Below are 16,380 nucleotides of genomic sequence, written 5' to 3'. Positions count from 1 at the left end.
TTGTTAGATTTTTCGTCAGTGTTTGATTTGTATTATAGTGTGACAACTTAGATCTCCACAATGGGCAGATTGCCTACTGCATGAGCATCGTGATAAAGCTCGATTGAATTATTTGTTACAGTTCTGAAGTGAGCCAGAGGTACAGAATTGCTTTCGAGGTCGAAAGGCCGAAAACGATAGGAAAGTTGTACCTCGCCAACCCCACTATGGTCAACATTGCCAATGACAAGTTTGAAGGTTTCGCGGCGAACAGGACCTCGGGCTATCTGAGAGAAAGGGATCCAAGTGATTCCCAGAAGATCAGCTCCAATGTCCGCAGCGAAGTCGTCGTCCCAGACGCGAACTAACAATGCAGGGTACTCCGCGCCGTTGTCATAGAAGTGGTCCAGCAAGACAGTGCAGTCATAGTCAAATACAGGGTGACTGTTGTTATTTATGGTGTTGGACACGCCATACCTCCAAATACGTCTTTGGCCGTTGGTAGAGGGTCCAGTAGTGCCATCAATCGTTACGAAAGGATCCGCCTTACCGCAACACAAATCCGCTCCGCCGCAGCGGCAAAAATGGCAGGTGCTCTTGGAAAGAACCCCTCGACATCTACCCCCTCGTTCCTTGGATTCCACCCACTTCAAGTTGCTGCATTTGTGGACTGTGAACTGCAGGACCCCTAATAACCTCTTCATGCGTGGAGATTACGCAATTTTTAAAAGAGGCCTTTGATGGAGAGTCTATGTGCTTTGAGAAGACTTCGGGATCAACACCGGCCATCCTTTGCCGTCATTAAACGTGTCTCGTGTCTGAGCGAGACAGGACAAAAGGCCTGGATGAACGATCTCCGCAAAGAAATGACCATCAACAAGGAGGTTCCTGGGATCGGTGTGGCTCAGCTAGCTGCCAATAAACGTATCGAAGATCGCTTCGTGGTTAGTCGGATTCAAAGGCCCCCTGCATTCGGTGGTGGCGCTGTACGGTTTTTAGCGGTCGTTGACGGGCATGGAGGCCGTCATGTGGCTCAGTACGTGAGAGATAACCTTGCACAGGCAGTAGAGGCTGAGCTTGAGGCGATTGCATTCGCTGAAGGAGAGCGGCCCTCTCTATACGAGAGGGCCCTGAAGAACGCCTTCATAAAAGTCGACCGGGACATCCGTAAACGACTAAAACACGCAGCTGACTTCGGGTTTAGCAGAGTCATCAAGACAGGCGCGTGCTGCCTAGCTGTCATCGTGGAGGAAGACTACTTCGTCGTGGGCAATTGTGGCGACTGTGAAGGATTCGTTGGTGGTTCGAGAACGAGACCCGTAACGCTCGCTGTCCCTCAGAGTGCCAACTGCCCCAAGGAGCAGGCTCGCCTACGCGAGGCGCACCCTGGGGAAGAGGATGTGGTCGTGTGTAAGCGAGTTCGCAAATCCCTGAGACAACCTCTGGGAGTTCTCGCCATGGCGGCTGCTTACGCTGTCCCAGGTTTCATACCTGCGGCCCTTCCTGAATGTCTGAAGGAGCTAGTCACTATCGACTCTCTCCCTTCTGCTTGCGTCAATGAATCGTTTGGCGCTTGCTATGTTAAAGGCCGTCTAATGCCTTCTCGATCTTTTGGCGACTTCCATTTGAAGGAGGAAAGATTCGCGTTTGACAAGGAAAATGAGAAGCCGTTCGTACATCCGCCTCACAGTTTTCCCTACATAACTGCAGAGCCGGAGACGTTTGTGGTAACGAGGTCACCGGACCACGAGGTGGTGGTGCTGGGTTCTGATGGTGTTTGGGATTTTTGTACAACTGATGATGTGGCTAAAGTCACTAGACGGAGCAGAATGTGCCCTCCATCAAAGATAGCGGCTGAGTAGGGGTGAAGTAATCAAATCACACAGCATTGTACAAGAAGTATTACAAAAGGCGAGTGGCAAGCAGCAGCGCTCCGAAGAGGACATCTTGAAGACAGAGTTGGGTGCCAGGCGCAAGCTCATCGACGATACCACCTGTATCGTCGCCAGCATACGCCAAGGGCCGCTCATCGGTTAGCTCTTTTGAGCCAAAGCGGCTAAGGCAGCAGAGACCAAGCCAGGGGAACCATCTACGGCTCTGGCCTGTTGAGTCATCAGAGCTTCCGCACGGTAAGGAGGAGGATTGAAGGCGATTTCGGTCCTGTCAAACGCTCGTCCCTGTAGAATTCGCTGTTCCAATTCATACTGAGAGTCCGGTTTCTTTAGGCGACGAGGACTGGGATGAGGGTCAAGCAGAGCTGCAGGACCCTCGTCTTCGTAGACTTTTGGACAACGACGAACTCGGGCGATGGGTAAGACCGGAACTGATACAGGCAATGGCTTCATTGGCAGCTGGGATCTTGACACTTTCTGTTTGGGGTTGGTTATCTGCAGGTATTGGTTCCGAAGGGCATTTCTAGCAGAACGAGTGTGATAGTCAATTGACACCTCGTAAGGTATCTTGCCCTCCCGATTCTTGAAGGACTTGTCTGTCATCAGAACATGCCTCATGCCACCAGCAGCGTTACACAGCTGGTTGACCACACGAGCTACGCCTCCATTGTCAACCAGGCGCCCAGAGCCACCCATGGCCGCGAGGTGCAGGTAAGAGTTCCCGTCCTTGTCCCTATCGTAGAAGATGTGTCTCGTTGACACCAGCTTCTCTGACAAGAGGTAGGAAAACGTGCTGGAGTATCCGCGACATATAATTTGCTGGATGAAGCTGTGTGAGCCAAGGCTTCGATGGGCTGGACATCCAAATAGAAGGGCATTTATCCACTCCCTAGAAATGCCCTCACGATTTTCCTCCACGAAATCTCTGAGGGTTCTTGCGACGGTGTCGTCCTCGTGTCGAGGCCCGCGAGGAGATTTTTCCACCAAGGCTTGGGAGAGCCTGGATGCTGCTTCGGGATTATTGAGTTTACCTGCGGCTGCTAGAGCGGCAGCAAGTTTGGTCATGTCCCATGGAGCTCTAACCGCGTTGTTCCACTCGAAAAGAAAGGCGTCGTGAACGCCAGGCCCTTCCAAATCCGCAACGGGACTCTCTTCTCGTTGGAGGTAATCAAAACCTTCGGGAGCTTGAGGCGCAGGTCGCATGCTGCTTTGACTCGTCTTAGGAGACCTCACGTTGGTCTCCCTGGTCGACGCCTTGGTCGAGGCATAGGCGTAGGTAGCGGTGGACTCTGTAGGGTGGGGTTGGTCTGTGGTCGGTTTCGCCGCGACAGTGTCGCTGCACCAGGTATTCTTTTCCATAGAACCCTGAGTCTTCTTCTGGGTTTCCCCCTGAGTCTTCTTCTGGGTTTCCCCCTGGGTTGGGATTTCCCTATGAGTCTGGGGCTCGGCTCTGCTTCTGAGGGACCCCATTCTGGATTGGGAACTCGTCTGGGTGTTCAGTGAGACGGAATTTGGAGGCATCAAAAAAAAGAAAAATGGTGGATTTCCAAAATTTGACTGCAGATGAATTAAATCGAAATTTAATGTCCTTGGAAGATTGCTTGACTCGTTTCGCCTGCGGGTTTAGACAGCCGCTGCTGAAAGCGATAGACTCGGTTTCAGTCACTTCCGATACTGAACGGGAGCAGTTGGAGCTCATTCGTGAAGTGATCGACTCCAGTCAGAGCTCGTCGGACCTGGTGAAGGCCGCTCGTCTTGCCAAGAAGGTCGCTCAGGGGAAGGAGATCGCCGATTTCGAAGCATTGCATGAGTTGGGCGCCAAGAACCTTCATCCCTTGATAGCATTTCTGGTAGCGGCTTGCAGCTCCCTGTTCCAACCTAATTCATCCAGTGATCCTATGATGGATGCTGTGACCAATGTTCTCCAAGGCATGCAGCCCATTGAGAACCGTTACCTTCTGATGCAGCTGTTATTGCATGCAAACCGCTATGATGAGGCTGACGCGCTCCTCGCTCGTCTGCAGCACGATTCACCCGATTCTCCTTTGGTGAGGATCGCTGAGGGAGTGATGGCGCTGGAGTCAGGCAATTACGCTGACGCCTTCGTCTACCTCCGAGACGCTATCTCTATGACCGCCAAAGGCGATGAGTTGAGGGCTGGTGATCAGCTGCTTGTGGGCAGGGGCCTGGTGAACATGATAAGGGGACACGTCGAGGAGGCGGAAGAGGATATACAGCGGTCTCTGGAACACTACGCTGACAAAGGGGATGCTCGAGCCAATCTGGTGGTTCTGAGAAGCATTCAGCATAAACCTGACGAGGCCGCAACCCACTTTGACAGTCTCAGGACTGAGTGTCCCAATCACCCACTGGTACGGAAGATGTGTCAGTTGGATGCTGCGTTCGATTCTTTTGGTGTGCCCGCATAAAAATTTCAGATGTTACATATACATCGACGCTTAAAACAATAGTGCTGCAGTCACGAATGCAACTAAAGATACGGTTGCGGTTTTGGAGCTATTAAATGGCGCCGGGTTCGTTGATGGCGAGTCATCATCGAGGTTATCTAGGAGTAGTCGCACGTTAAGGATGCCTGCTTGCCCCTCCATAGACCGAACCCTACCGAAAGGCGCAGACTGGGATATGGCTCGTTTCATGTCCGAGAGGGAGGCGTCGGGAAAGCTCGCAAATGCATGTCCGAGCGCCGAGGCCACGAGAGCTGCAGCGCACGCAGACCCTGTTGCTGGCAATAGACTCTCAGCCTTGGAGTCCCAGACGGCGATGATGTCTCTTCCAGGAGCGAAAACCTGAACGTAGGGACCTCGGTTGGTGTAATACTCGAGCAGTCCGTTTCTATCGGTTGCCCCAACAACCACGATGTTTTCAGTATCATACAGGGCAGGATAGTCGAACACTGAGCGGCCGAGCCAGTCACCTTCGTCTCCAGCGGGAGTCACATGGATCTGGTTTAAGTATGCCGTCTTACCAAAAGCTTGCAGTTCCACCATGGAGAAGTCAGCGTGTCCGTACGAATGCAGGCCAACCCGAATTCCAAGAACAGAACTGAAGTTCATAGCTCGCACAACAGCGGAGCGTCGTATTTTTCCTTCGTCAGTCATGACTTTAGCGCAGAACACCACACAGGAAGGGCACGATCCAACGATTCCAAGATCGTTGTTTGACGCGCCTCCGATAATTGAGAGCATTCCGGTTCCTTGGAGACCACCGCCCACGGCAATGCTGACCCCGGAATCGTTGTCGGCGAAATCCCATCCAGCTGAGCGTTGCCCGTTTGGACATACGACAGGGGCCCACTGCACGTCAGGCACGTACAACAAGCACTCGTTGGCATAAATCATCACTGGAGAGGGCCAAGGGTTCTGTGGGCGGTTCCAGGACGTCATCCAGTTCATACCTACGTCGTAGCTGGATCCCTTCAACGAACCCCCATAATACCATTGCATCGATCCCCAGGGGTCACTGAACTCGGAAGACGCGCTGAGCCAGTCCTCAGGAGTGTTCGTCACATCCGGAATTTGGGGGAGGTTCCCCATTAGCTCGTGAAGCTTATTGTCAACGTCCCGATCATCCTCCACGACCAAAACGCACCTATGGCCTGCCAACAGCGTGACGAAGCTTCGATCCTCAGATGTGACGATCTCCATGAACAGGCACTCGAGAAAGTCGACCTGTGCAGACTCCGTCACCTGTCCTAATACCTTCCCAACGGCGCGGTTGCGCTCGGCCAAGGCCGCGTTTGAGGTGGACATCTTACATGACAACGGAACACGCACCTCTGGTTTGAAGTCGGCGGGTGGCTCAGCAGAAGGCAGAAATGAAGGGTCGCCTTCGGCGAGGCAGGTTTCATTCCAAACAACGATGATACTCGAGCTGGAGGAAGGGGCCGCAGCTGAAACAACGTTGACACTCGTGCTGGAGGAAGGGGCAGCAGTTGAAACAACGTTGACACTCGAGCTGGAGGAAGGGGCAGCAGTTGAAACAACGTTGACACTCGTGCTGGAGGAAGGGGCAGCAGTTGAAACAACGGTGACACTCGTGCTGGAGGAAGGGGCAGAAGTTGAAACAACGTTGACACTCGAGCTGGAGGAAGGGGCAGCAGTTGACAGGCTGACTGCAGCCATTAAGGCGACCAACCTCAACATTTTTGCTTTGAAGAGGATAGGAATGACCACGATGGGAATGCCCACGACTGTCAAGAGTGCATGAAGCATCTGCGATGGGAGTAATGCGATCACAGTTAAGTTTGTGTTTTTGGCGAGCTCAGACAACTGCGGAGAAGTCCAACCTTGGCTCGTGCAATACCCGAGAGGCTCCTGACAGGTGCAGGAGATCCTCCAGCCATCAGGGCACCCAAGACAGTGGTGTTTATGGTGAATGCAATGTCGATAGGAGGGGGGACGAGCGGCAGCGACCATTGGATGTCCGACACCACGGCTTCCACATCCTCCCCATTCAAAACCGACAGCAGCACGGAAAAAGGCAGGTCTAGGTGGCATTTGACTCTAACTTCAACCGCACTCAACCCTCGTATGATCACATCATCCGATGTGCAGGTGCCTGCACGAAATCCGTTTAACGCCACGGGGGCGGAGACCACCATAGCGTCCTTCATGGAGAGGACAGTCGTATTGAGCCAGATGAAGCGCACACTCATGTTGATAACGTTGTCGTGGAAATTAAAGACCTCGATGTCCGGTACGAATGGCATCCGATGGGGAACTGCTTAGATGCGCCTGTTTGACCTACGAAACAGAGAGAACTCACGAGTGAAGATGAGACTGTAACTCCTGCCTAGGGATCGTAATTTGAAGTCGTAGGATATTAGCTCTGTTAGCAGAGGTCGACTACTGTTAAGCTTCCTTGCCGCATCAATCAGTACCGACCACTCATCCACTTGAAAGAATACAGACGAATGAAATTTGGTCACCTGCTCATGGATGTCGACAGCAGGAGTCGTGAGTGATCCGAGTAAACGTTTCCCAGCGCCGGCCTGGGAAACGTGGACGTCAACGGTGCTCGGATAGTGCCTAGCGGACCCAACGGAGCTCGAACGGATAACAGTGGCTGTCACCAGGAAATGAGCAGCGACATCGTTCACACTGACCAGCTCAGCAGCGTTAACGATTATGTCAGCCTTGTCCACCTGGTTTTGAAGGACTCCTGGGAGAATTGAAAAGTAGACAACGGGGAGTGCCACCGCAACGAGAAAAAGAGCAACGGCAAAGACAATGGCAAGAATTCCAACGAGTTTCGCGTGGAAGAAAAAGCCGAATGAGCGGCGCACAAGCGATGTCATTAAAAGATCGAGAATTAGTATTGCCGGTGAATGCAACGAGGGCTAGCATTATCGCCTGTGGACGAAACGCCTGGTCAATCTTCCCAACGCTCGAGTGAATCGCCAGCGCCAGTACTAGAGCGACAGCAGCGTATAGCACAGTCGCCATCCACATCGGACTTGGCAGAATCAGGGGAGTGGGCCACACAGAGACGACCCAACACTGATGAGCTCGAATGGCTGCCGCCATCGGTCGCGACTCTTCCGATTCCCCATCGGTGGCCGCAAGCGAGCGGGCTTCACTCGGGCGACCGCTTGGAGCTGAGCAAGGAGGATGCCATGCGGCTGACCAGAATGAGGAAACCGTCGAGGCCGTTTCAAGTTTCGGACGAGGCAGTGGACCGTATCGTAGTTCTTCTGATGCTGGTCTACTACACAGTAACTCTCTTAGTGGCCTTATATTTCTATACGGATACGGTAAACACGATATCTGGAGCCGTACAATACATGTGGCAACTGATCAGCTTCCACATCCTCGGAATTAGGATTGAGGACTGACCAGAAGATGCCTGGCGATTGATCGTAGCCTGGTCGGTGTGACTGAACAACGTTGGCAGCGACGCGCTGCGAGCGAAATGCAGCACAGACCTGATCCGTTCACAAGGAAAATCTTCATTGCGTCCGTTTCACATTTGATTAATGTTTCCTCTGTGTGCTTGGCTTACAGAAGTAAGCCTTATGGTTTGTACATATGATCTCCAGCCTTATGGTTTGTACATATGATCTCCGCACTTCACATATGATCTCCGCACTTCAGTCTGGGATTTGTCTGACCTCTAAATCTCCATTTCCGTCCGAATGAGAGGTCAAGATAGAGGAGGTCGTGGAGGTCGTGGAGGTCCTAGCCGTGGCGGTCGTGGAGGCCGAGGAGGTCGTGGAGGCGGATTCCGAGGTCCTATGGGCCCCCCTGATTCTATCATACCCGCTGGTACAATGATGCACACTTGTGAGAGTCAAGTTCTTGTGGAGTGCTCACTCAAGGAGAAGGTCCCTCACTTTTTCGGCCGGGTCTTCCTGCAAGACAAGACGGAAGTTGGGAAGATCGATGAGATTCTTGGACCCACAAAGAGCTACATGTTCTCCTTCATTCCCAGCGACGGACACGACGCTGGTAAGTGGGCTGCGGGCACAGACTTCTACATTGACCCTATGCAAACTCTACCCATTGAGAGATTCCTTCCTGGTTACAACCCTCCCGCAAGAGGAGGCCGAGGGGGAGCTCGAGGCGGTCGAGGAGGCCGTGGTGGAGGTAGAGGGTCGTCTGGTGGTCGAGGTCGGGGTGGGCCCATCCGAGGCCGAGGAGGCGTTCAAAAACGAGGAAGTTTCCGTGGTCGTGGTGGGTGAAAGTGCTCTAATTTACCGAACATTAGCAAAAGTGCTGAATGCTCCAAAGAGTTGTTAGCAAAGAGCAACCTTTGGGGAGTTGTTAGCAAAGAGTTGTTATCAACCTTTGGGGAGTTGTTATCAATTATCAACGGAAAAAGTGCTCTTATCGACAGAGTACCACGAAGAAGTGCATGCCTGCCTGGCCATCACAGGAAACACGCTCTACTCGGGCAGCGCGTTAGGTATCGTGTGGACCTGGGATCTTCTGTTGGAGTCCCCGAGACCTTTGACTGTGTCTACTTTTCCGATAACCTCACTGGCTCTGACTCCCGAGTGCTTCGCGATGAACTCCTCGGGGCAGGTATACGCTCTCGGCGAGACGGCACGGCCTGTGGTTTCTGTACGACCAGCAGGTTGGGCTCGAATGGTGCACCTCGACAGCGGAACGTTAGCCATGCCGGTCATGCAGGACGAACCATCCCTCGTCCTGGTGGATCCGCGCACCAGGCAGTTAGTCTCGTGTTGGGAATTGGGTTGCCTGGTGTCCTCAGTGGCCTCTCGAAACTCTCTTGTAGTCTGCGGTGGGCTGGAAGGTGGAGTGGTTACAATCGATATTCGCAAGGGCCTACTGGGGTTGGAGCCTGGCAACGGTATTGTAGCCTCTTTGGCGTTCGATGCTGAAGGGCGATTGGCGCATTCATCTCTCAATGATGTGATGATCGACGGCAGCCACGTGTTCAGCTGTGACGACGTGGTGGAGTGTTTGTGTTGGAACGGAGATCGGCTCTTTTTAGGTTCCGGTAACTCTGTTGTTTGTTTGAAGTCTGGCAGGACCACAGCGGTGCGTGGATCAAGGTGTATGGTTGGCTGGGGCGAAGGAGTGCTGGTGGGATGTTCTGACAGCACCATTCGCGCGTGCATCTGATTAATCAAGCTTCACATTCAACGCTCATTGTTCCTCGTCCGTCTTACACACAACATTAGGGTAGGGTACAGGGTCCCTCTTGTGACCCGTTCGTTGGAAAGCTTCACAGAGCTTCTGAGAAACAACTACATCGACCTGCCGCCCTTCCAGAAAGTCATCTATCTCGTCGTATGTCAGACCCAAGGCACTCTCATCAGGCAACAGCGGCCGCAAGTCCTCGAGGTCTGCTGTGGGTGGCTTGTCCACGAGTACGTTGGGAGCTCCGAGATGCCTACCGATAGCACGCACCTGCCTTTTGTTCAACCCAAATAAGGGGGCGACGTCGCACGCCCCATCCCCCCATTTCGTGAAGAAGCCCACGACGTTCTCCGCAGCGTGGTCGGTTCCCACGACAAGTCCTCCACATAGAGCGGCCACTTCGTACTGAACGACCATGCGAGTCCTAGCTTTGACATTGCCCTTTATGAAGTCGACTTTGGGATTGGTGTGCTGGACCGCTTCAAGGGTCGCACGATGGAGGTGGTCGACACTGTCCTTTATGTTCACCACCACAGTACGGGAAGGCTTAATGAAGTCCAGAGCTCTCTGCGCGTCATTTTCGTCCTTCTGCTTCCCATATGGCAACCGTACCGCCACAAATTCATATTCGGCGCCTAGTCCGTCCACTGCAAGTTGACAAATCCTCCCAGCCACGCTGCTGTCCACTCCCCCGCTGATTCCTAGCACCAAAGCGCCACAACCACTCCGACGGAGTTGATCTTGAAGAAACGATACGCGAGCTCCAACCTCCCACGAGAGGTTGATTGTGGGCCTAACTCTAAGAAAGTGGCAGATAGTCTCTTGGGAGCTCATCTGCAGACAAAAGCAGCCTTTCTGGTTGACGAATTATTCGTCAGATTTGATGTGGTTCTGTTGTCAATGGGACGAGCACGCCGATCAACTAGTTGAGGTCGCTCTTAGCCCACGAACACGCTCGCCCATCGAAGACATTGACGGAATGCCCGTCTGCGCCGTGGTAGTTACACCTCCGTTCACACATTCGGAGGTGGAAATGCCGGATGAGATGATCGCTCCTTCCGAGGCCACCTATCCTGCCGAAAGCGCCGAGATGCGAGGCGTGGAATCCGTTCATTCAGACGAGGGGGTTTCTGCACCTGTTAATTCTCCTCTCCCAGCTGATGCTGCACCTGCTGATTCTCCTTCCCCAGCTGCTGCTGTACCTGATAGTACTCCTTCCTCAGCTCCTGAGGCAAAAAGGGAATCTGCACCTGCGAGCACTCTTCTATCAGCTGTTGAGGCAGACAGGGCACCTCTAGCGGCGCCACCTGCTCCCCCCGTCGCCAAACCCGCTTCAATCGCAGAAAAACCGGCGATGCCGCCTAAGAAAGCAGCAGCAGCGCCTCCGCCTCCCAAGGGCGTCGACGCTGCCAAGGCCATGCTTGCGCCGCAGAAAAAGAAACCCCCAACTCTCCGTAAGGGCAAGATTGTGGTGAGTGTCCACCGGATTATGAATGCAGACCACGGCTAAGGCCGCAACTCTAAGCGGGCTGACCACTAAGGACCAGTCCAAGATGGTCGATAACCTTCCGCCAGAAACTGTAAAGCAGTTCATCTGGGCCTGCAATTTCCTACGAGAGACCATCGATCAAGACCCCAAGAAGGTTTGGCCGCGCGAGCAGGCAGCTTTTTTTTTCCTTTTCCTGTCGTGTGCTCAGATGGAGGCTCAAGGACGCAGCAATGTTACGGGGACAGTTGTTTCATACTTCTCGATGAAATCTGCTGGAGATCCGGCTCTCTGCACCAAGAAGGCTACTGAGGACGCCCCCAAACTGCAGTTCATGCTCAAGGTATTCTACCACCCAGCATTGGAACGTCTCCGACAGGGAACTCGCCCAAGCGCGGACTTCGTCAAGGACCTCGTGGAGTCATCAAGGGCGATGATGGGGACAAGACCAAAGTTTTACGCAGAGCGTGTGGATTGGATGGCCCAGAGCATTGACAGCTGGAGTTGGGAGGCCGCAGTGGAGTTATTCAGAGTGGACCCCACATTCAGCAAGACTTTGAATGGTCTGATCGACGCCTTCGATTTGAACCGCAAGACAGGAGATGATTATCTTAAACGTTTCCAGCAATTGGAGACACACGTTACGTGTTAGTAACCAGGCGCTTCAACAGACATTCAGCAAGAGTAGTAGTGTCGATCTCTTCGGTGCCAACCAACCCGGCTGCAGCCTGGAAGTCACCCACCTCCTGCTCTGTAAAGCGGTGGGCGCCGTAGATTGTTAGGAGATGACAAAGCTTGGGAAACTCAACTCTTTTGGAGTTGGAGGGGTCCAGAACAGAGAGGCTTTTCACCAGAGAATCCTGAGTCAATGGCTTGGCCATGAGGGCAGCAGCGAGCAGGGATTTGAATTGAGTCCTATCTATTGGCGGCCTTACGCCTTCGACTTCACACAACGCCGCAACCTGTCCCTGGCTTAGGTTGCATCCCCCTATGCAGCAGGCTTCGTGTAGCTGTTGCAGATTCAGCTGCCCACTTCCATCCAGATCCGCGAGGTCAAAGGCAAAGGCGTCCATGAAATAGTTTTGATTTCTCTGACGTCAATTTGGAGATCCGAGACATCCCTTTCGTATTTTCGTAATTGTAGTCATGACGATTCGTGTCAAGGCGGAGGTTTCTCAGCGGCGGGCAGCCTGCAAGAGCAAGGTGTCTTATCGGCCAAAAGACGTGATAGAGATCTCAGATACCGATGATTCGACAGTGGAAGACGTAGCACGCGAAAAAGAGATCAACTTGCTTGACGTGACGGATGATGAGATGGTTCGCCTTTTACGCCGTTTTGGGCCCAAGCAACAGGAGCCCCCGCCCAAGGCCAAGTGGGTTGAACCTGCCCCGCCCAAGGCCAAGTGGGCCGAACCTGCCGAAAAATTAAAAGACTCCATCCGAGTTCAGAGTTCCCTCTCCAGAAACGATCGCCGGCGAGTTGAATCATCCAGTCCCGAGAGCGGGGCTCTCTTGTGTGATAGGTTGCCACCGTCTTCTGGTTCTCGTGTTATCACTCGACCCTCTTCTTCTCGGGTGATATTCTGTAATGTGAGACTCCACTAATATTTCGTAGATTTGCTTCGATGTCGCGAAAGCCTAAATCGCTGACTAAGCGGTTGGCGTCGAGAGCCAGCTCTCTCTTTACGAAGGCGACGCCCGTTAAGGAGGAGCCTACCAAGACACCTACCGTCACGCCGAGCACGTCAGCTCAATCACAGCACAGAGAGTCAAGCGAGCGGACTGAGATCGTATCCCCAAGCTTTTCGATTGTCCAGGAATCCACGAAGGAGTCGGCTTCTCTGGTTAGTCAGAATTGGGCGTCATTTCTGTTGACACGCGAACCTCCACTGACTGATGAAATTCACCAATCACATTCCCGCCGCAAGATTTCTGTGACGGACAAAAATTTCCTTGGTAAAGGTCGCGACGCTCTGTGTTACTGGTTACCGGTAACTCACAACGACACCGTCGTAGTGAAGATTCCTCGGTATGCCGTGCCTGATCTTCCCGTTCCGTACATTTCCTACCTTTCACGAGACTGCGGTGTGAGTGAAAAGATGGTTCGGTCGTGGGTCGAGTGTAACTTTCGCCACGAATGCGACTTGATCGGCTATGTTTGGAGGGTGGTGGCTGAGACGTACATGAGTAGGGCTGGATTGCCTGGCCACCAGTTGATCCCACCAGCTATGCTACTGCCTCCTACGTTCGAAATCCAGGATACCGTACTTGACACCGAAGACAAGGAGCCAAAGCAGGTTACTGGAACTATCGTCACGGACCACTGTCTTATCCTGCCAAGGGCGATCTGCGACGCCTACTATCCTTTTAGATTCCATTTTGGAGAGCAACTATTGATCTCTTTCTGTGAAGATATTTTATTCCAGATGCAACTGTTGGAGCAGCTTGGAGTCGCCCACGGAGATTTGAAGCTGCTCAACATCCTTCTTGTAAGGCAGGGGGAGGGCTACCTGTTCCTGCTTGCTGATTTTTGGGATTCGTTCTACACTGAAAGTGACGGGAAAGTCTGCTTCACTGATGAGAACTCCCCAATGCGCACTCTTTTTCGTTGGAAATGCCAGTCTGAGAAGTTTGGCACGCGGATGTACAAGGACCCCTGCCTGTTGGATCGTCTCCGGCAGAGCAGACGTAATATTTCTTCCCTCCGGGTGCCTGATCCAGGGGCTGTGAATATGTGGTCTTTTGGCGTTGTGCTCCTGACTTTGCTGCTCCCAAGCAAACACAGCACTCGAATCAAAGGTCAATTGCGGAAGATCGTAAGTGAAAAGAAGGAAGCAAAGCACATCATTCGAAACATACGAGAGGAGATCCACCCTTTTATAAACGACTCCAATATGAAGCCAGGGATGCGGACCACGCTGGGATTCGATATGTATCTATGGGGGAGTAAGCGATGCCCCCCCTTCGTAGAAAAGGTGAAGGCGGTTGTCTTCAAGAACATTCTTGTGGAGGAGCAAAAGCGGGCTTCAGCTAGTGAGCTCGTCAGGCTCCTTGGTCTTAACCTGTCTGTTCCATCCAAACGGATTTACAACGAAGACCTCGCTTCTAGATGCAGATCTGACCACTGCGTGTTCTGCGACCACAAGAAACGTAATTCTTTTTTCGGGTAAATTATTCCGGCCTATTGCGAAGCATTGTCAAATATCATGGCGTTTGAACTGCTACGAAAATAAAAGAAAAATAGGTGTTGGTTGGAATTACGCACAACATTAAACAGTGAAAGCTGACCACAAGCTTAGAAGCTGTCTTTAAGCCCAAGTTACATCTGTTCAAATCTCAAAAGAGATAGAGTCGTTTCTTTAGCTACAAAATGAATATCGAAAACGACACTACTGCTTGACTCTGACCCTCAGAGAAACCATGCCTGCACTTCGCCGTCCTCTGAAATCCTGGTTGTGCAAGAACACCTCCCCATCGAAGGACGACCAGCCATCACTGAACGGCTTAAGCGGCAGTGTGGCGCGGCCGATGCTACATTGCTCCTCGACGTCATACGCCTCCAACACCATAAACTTGTTTTCTGTGGTGATATTGTCGAAGGCGACCTTCTCGTCGATCTGATAGTCGGTGCCTGCGAAAGGGCCCAGCTCAAAATGGCCGACTCTAGGAACTGAGAGTCTCAAGGTAGACTGAAGCTCTGTCATCTCGTCGAAGTGGAATAGCCCCTTGGCCCAGCGAATGTGAATGCGAAGCTCTCCCTGCAGTTCCTTCGTAACGAATGACCCCAGCACCGTATCCGGCTTGTCCTTAAGTCCCGGATGACGATCGTCACCCTCAACGACCTCAGCGGCCTTCTTTTGCGTCTTCAGGGTGGGGACAGTCTCAAGTACAACGTCGCAGCGAGTGACCTCCTGAGTCTCTGGGTCGAAATCAGCGTCAATTGTACAGTAGTTTCGTTCGTCAGGCACTGGACTGTGGACGTAATGGAACCGCTCATTTACTCGACCCTCGAGTGGTGGAAAAAATGGACAAACATGGTTTGTGATGGAACTCGTAGTGATTTGTTTGATCTCCAAGCCCGTCAGGTCGTCGTAGATCACACTATTGACACCGACGTGGATGTCGCCTCCCAGCATCACCACCTCACGTCCAGGCGCAGCGTTTTTCCAATCGAAACAGAGGACCAGGAGCTGAGTTAGCTCCTCCTCGGAGTAAGGCCAGTGGTCACGCAGGAAGTCGACCTTCTCGGCCTTCTTCTTGATGTCAGCTGGGGAATCTCCCACAAATGGGATCTCCGCGCCAACGATCATCAATGAAAGACCTGTTGTCTCGAAGGCCTTCCTCACTGCAGACCACTGCCTATCGCTCATGATGGTGTCCCATTTCTGAACTCCCTCGGAGGTGATGCGGTTTCCGCGCATATCTAACATCAGAACGCCACAAGGCCCGTACCGATGGAACTGCAGCTCGTCAATGGGATCGTCTTTTCGAGGTAGGAACCCCTTGCATTTGGGGTTGTACAGCTGCGCCTGGTACTCACGATAAACCTTCATTGCACATTGAAGGAAATCAGGAGTGTAGGCTTGGCGACCGTTGGCGTCCTTCATAGTGGTGAAGTCGTTGGCAACATCATTGTCTGACCAAATCATGTGGTTGGCCACAGCGGCGAGGGTAGGCTCACAGTGGGGCTGATTCCAGGTCTCACGGTAGCTTTCACGAAGTTGATCAAGAGCACGCTTCTTCATTTTCTTCTGAGAGTACTTATCATGCTTGTCGAAGTTCTCCATAGCGATCACTGCACGTTCCAAATAGCCATTAGCAGTGGTGTACACCTGGTCCCCCAGGTGAAGAATGGCGTTGACATCATTGTCCTGCACGTACCGGTGGACCCGACCCCAGGGATTCTCCTCTCCTTCGAGCAGCCGAGTGAATCTGTTACAGGAGAGCGCGACAAACTTCACGTTGGACACCTGTTGAGGGGTGGTCTTGAAGGTGCACACCTTGTCGGTCCACTGTCCCTCAGCAAGTCCACCCACTCTGATATGGTACCTCATTCCAGACTGTAAACCGGTGGCGGTCACAGTCGTGGCGCGGAACCGCTCGAACTCCTTGGATACAGTGACCGTCGAGCCTTCTTCCGGAACGAATTCGAATGTGAGCTCAGCGGCTTCATCCACCTCCAGAAGCACTATCGCTGTGGATTTGGTGACAGTGCCCACCACAGGACCGACTGTGACGAGGGGAAGATACATCTGGCAATACAATTCGTTGTTTCTTTGCCAGTAGCCCCACACAGCGAAGGCCCACACTCAACCCCTGTCCAAGCCAGCCTTTCAAATCCCCACCGATCAGATCACCCTGAACCCTCGTCCTCATGAGCTAATGATTGATTTTTCAC

General features: G+C 52.7%; 13 protein-coding genes across 16 annotated transcripts; 7 read left to right on the top strand and 6 right to left on the bottom strand.

Annotated features, from left to right (window-relative positions):
* Nucleotides 1-719: 719 nt before the first annotated feature.
* Nucleotides 720-1,841, top strand: KVP17_003440 (uncharacterized protein; the record flags this gene model as incomplete). The annotated part of the gene is made up of 1 exon (XM_068520726.1): nucleotides 720-1,841. The coding sequence occupies one exon, from the start codon at nucleotides 720-722 to the stop codon at nucleotides 1,839-1,841; it is 1,122 nt and encodes a 373-aa protein (XP_068378162.1).
* A 171-nt stretch (nucleotides 1,842-2,012) lies between these two features.
* KVP17_003432 (uncharacterized protein) lies at nucleotides 2,013-3,392 on the bottom strand (the record flags this gene model as incomplete). 2 transcript variants are annotated; one of them, XM_068520711.1, is made up of 1 exon in its annotated part: nucleotides 2,013-3,392. In XM_068520711.1, the coding sequence occupies one exon, from the start codon at nucleotides 3,390-3,392 to the stop codon at nucleotides 2,013-2,015; it is 1,380 nt and encodes a 459-aa protein (XP_068378148.1). The 2 variants fall into 2 exon arrangements, with proteins under 2 accessions (XP_068378148.1, XP_068378149.1); XM_068520712.1 differs by having other exon boundaries at nucleotides 2,013-3,341.
* A 62-nt stretch (nucleotides 3,393-3,454) lies between these two features.
* KVP17_003448 (uncharacterized protein) lies at nucleotides 3,455-4,300 on the top strand (the record flags this gene model as incomplete). Its single annotated transcript, XM_068520738.1, has 1 exon — nucleotides 3,455-4,300. One exon carries the CDS (start codon nucleotides 3,455-3,457, stop codon nucleotides 4,298-4,300), a length of 846 nt encoding a protein of 281 aa, XP_068378174.1.
* A 30-nt stretch (nucleotides 4,301-4,330) lies between these two features.
* KVP17_003436 (uncharacterized protein) lies at nucleotides 4,331-5,641 on the bottom strand (the record flags this gene model as incomplete). Its single annotated transcript, XM_068520719.1, has 1 exon — nucleotides 4,331-5,641. One exon carries the CDS (start codon nucleotides 5,639-5,641, stop codon nucleotides 4,331-4,333), a length of 1,311 nt encoding a protein of 436 aa, XP_068378156.1.
* Nucleotides 5,642-5,750: 109 nt separating this feature from the next.
* On the top strand, nucleotides 5,751-6,098 carry KVP17_003456 (uncharacterized protein; the record flags this gene model as incomplete). Its single annotated transcript, XM_068520755.1, has 1 exon — nucleotides 5,751-6,098. One exon carries the CDS (start codon nucleotides 5,751-5,753, stop codon nucleotides 6,096-6,098), a length of 348 nt encoding a protein of 115 aa, XP_068378190.1.
* A 31-nt stretch (nucleotides 6,099-6,129) lies between these two features.
* KVP17_003457 (uncharacterized protein) lies at nucleotides 6,130-7,188 on the bottom strand (the record flags this gene model as incomplete). 3 transcript variants are annotated; one of them, XM_068520756.1, is made up of 2 exons in its annotated part: nucleotides 6,130-6,611; nucleotides 6,639-7,188. In XM_068520756.1, 2 exons carry the CDS (start codon nucleotides 7,186-7,188, stop codon nucleotides 6,130-6,132), a joined length of 1,032 nt encoding a protein of 343 aa, XP_068378191.1. The 3 variants fall into 3 exon arrangements, with proteins under 3 accessions (XP_068378191.1, XP_068378193.1, XP_068378192.1); XM_068520758.1 differs by lacking the exon at nucleotides 6,639-7,188 and having other exon boundaries at nucleotides 6,130-6,600; XM_068520757.1 differs by lacking the exon at nucleotides 6,130-6,611 and having other exon boundaries at nucleotides 6,616-7,188.
* Nucleotides 7,189-7,218: 30 nt separating this feature from the next.
* Nucleotides 7,219-7,725, top strand: KVP17_003444 (uncharacterized protein; the record flags this gene model as incomplete). The annotated part of the gene is made up of 1 exon (XM_068520733.1): nucleotides 7,219-7,725. The coding sequence occupies one exon, from the start codon at nucleotides 7,219-7,221 to the stop codon at nucleotides 7,723-7,725; it is 507 nt and encodes a 168-aa protein (XP_068378169.1).
* Nucleotides 7,726-8,775: 1,050 nt separating this feature from the next.
* Nucleotides 8,776-9,018, bottom strand: KVP17_003459 (uncharacterized protein; the record flags this gene model as incomplete). The annotated part of the gene is made up of 1 exon (XM_068520760.1): nucleotides 8,776-9,018. One exon carries the CDS (start codon nucleotides 9,016-9,018, stop codon nucleotides 8,776-8,778), a length of 243 nt encoding a protein of 80 aa, XP_068378195.1.
* Nucleotides 9,019-9,502: 484 nt separating this feature from the next.
* KVP17_003453 (uncharacterized protein) lies at nucleotides 9,503-10,330 on the bottom strand (the record flags this gene model as incomplete). The annotated part of the gene is made up of 1 exon (XM_068520750.1): nucleotides 9,503-10,330. One exon carries the CDS (start codon nucleotides 10,328-10,330, stop codon nucleotides 9,503-9,505), a length of 828 nt encoding a protein of 275 aa, XP_068378185.1.
* A 49-nt stretch (nucleotides 10,331-10,379) lies between these two features.
* On the top strand, nucleotides 10,380-11,634 carry KVP17_003438 (uncharacterized protein; the record flags this gene model as incomplete). Its single annotated transcript, XM_068520721.1, has 2 exons — nucleotides 10,380-10,967; nucleotides 10,996-11,634. 2 exons carry the CDS (start codon nucleotides 10,380-10,382, stop codon nucleotides 11,632-11,634), a joined length of 1,227 nt encoding a protein of 408 aa, XP_068378158.1.
* Nucleotides 11,635-12,128: 494 nt separating this feature from the next.
* Nucleotides 12,129-12,587, top strand: KVP17_003441 (uncharacterized protein; the record flags this gene model as incomplete). The annotated part of the gene is made up of 1 exon (XM_068520727.1): nucleotides 12,129-12,587. The coding sequence occupies one exon, from the start codon at nucleotides 12,129-12,131 to the stop codon at nucleotides 12,585-12,587; it is 459 nt and encodes a 152-aa protein (XP_068378163.1).
* A 20-nt stretch (nucleotides 12,588-12,607) lies between these two features.
* Nucleotides 12,608-14,152, top strand: KVP17_003426 (uncharacterized protein; the record flags this gene model as incomplete). Its single annotated transcript, XM_068520694.1, has 1 exon — nucleotides 12,608-14,152. The coding sequence occupies one exon, from the start codon at nucleotides 12,608-12,610 to the stop codon at nucleotides 14,150-14,152; it is 1,545 nt and encodes a 514-aa protein (XP_068378135.1).
* Nucleotides 14,153-14,371: 219 nt separating this feature from the next.
* Nucleotides 14,372-16,234, bottom strand: KVP17_003430 (uncharacterized protein; the record flags this gene model as incomplete). Its single annotated transcript, XM_068520707.1, has 1 exon — nucleotides 14,372-16,234. The coding sequence occupies one exon, from the start codon at nucleotides 16,232-16,234 to the stop codon at nucleotides 14,372-14,374; it is 1,863 nt and encodes a 620-aa protein (XP_068378144.1).
* Nucleotides 16,235-16,380: the final 146 nt, after the last annotated feature.

The sequence above is a fragment of a genome, assembly GCF_019968985.1.
Source record: "MAG: Porospora cf. gigantea B chromosome Unknown PgB_NODE_15_length_78710_cov_114.494, whole genome shotgun sequence".
Lineage (NCBI taxonomy): Eukaryota > Apicomplexa > Conoidasida > Eugregarinorida > Porosporidae > Porospora > Porospora cf. gigantea B.
Note: the sequence above shows the minus strand (reverse complement) of the source record. Positions and strands in the feature narration are given on the sequence as shown.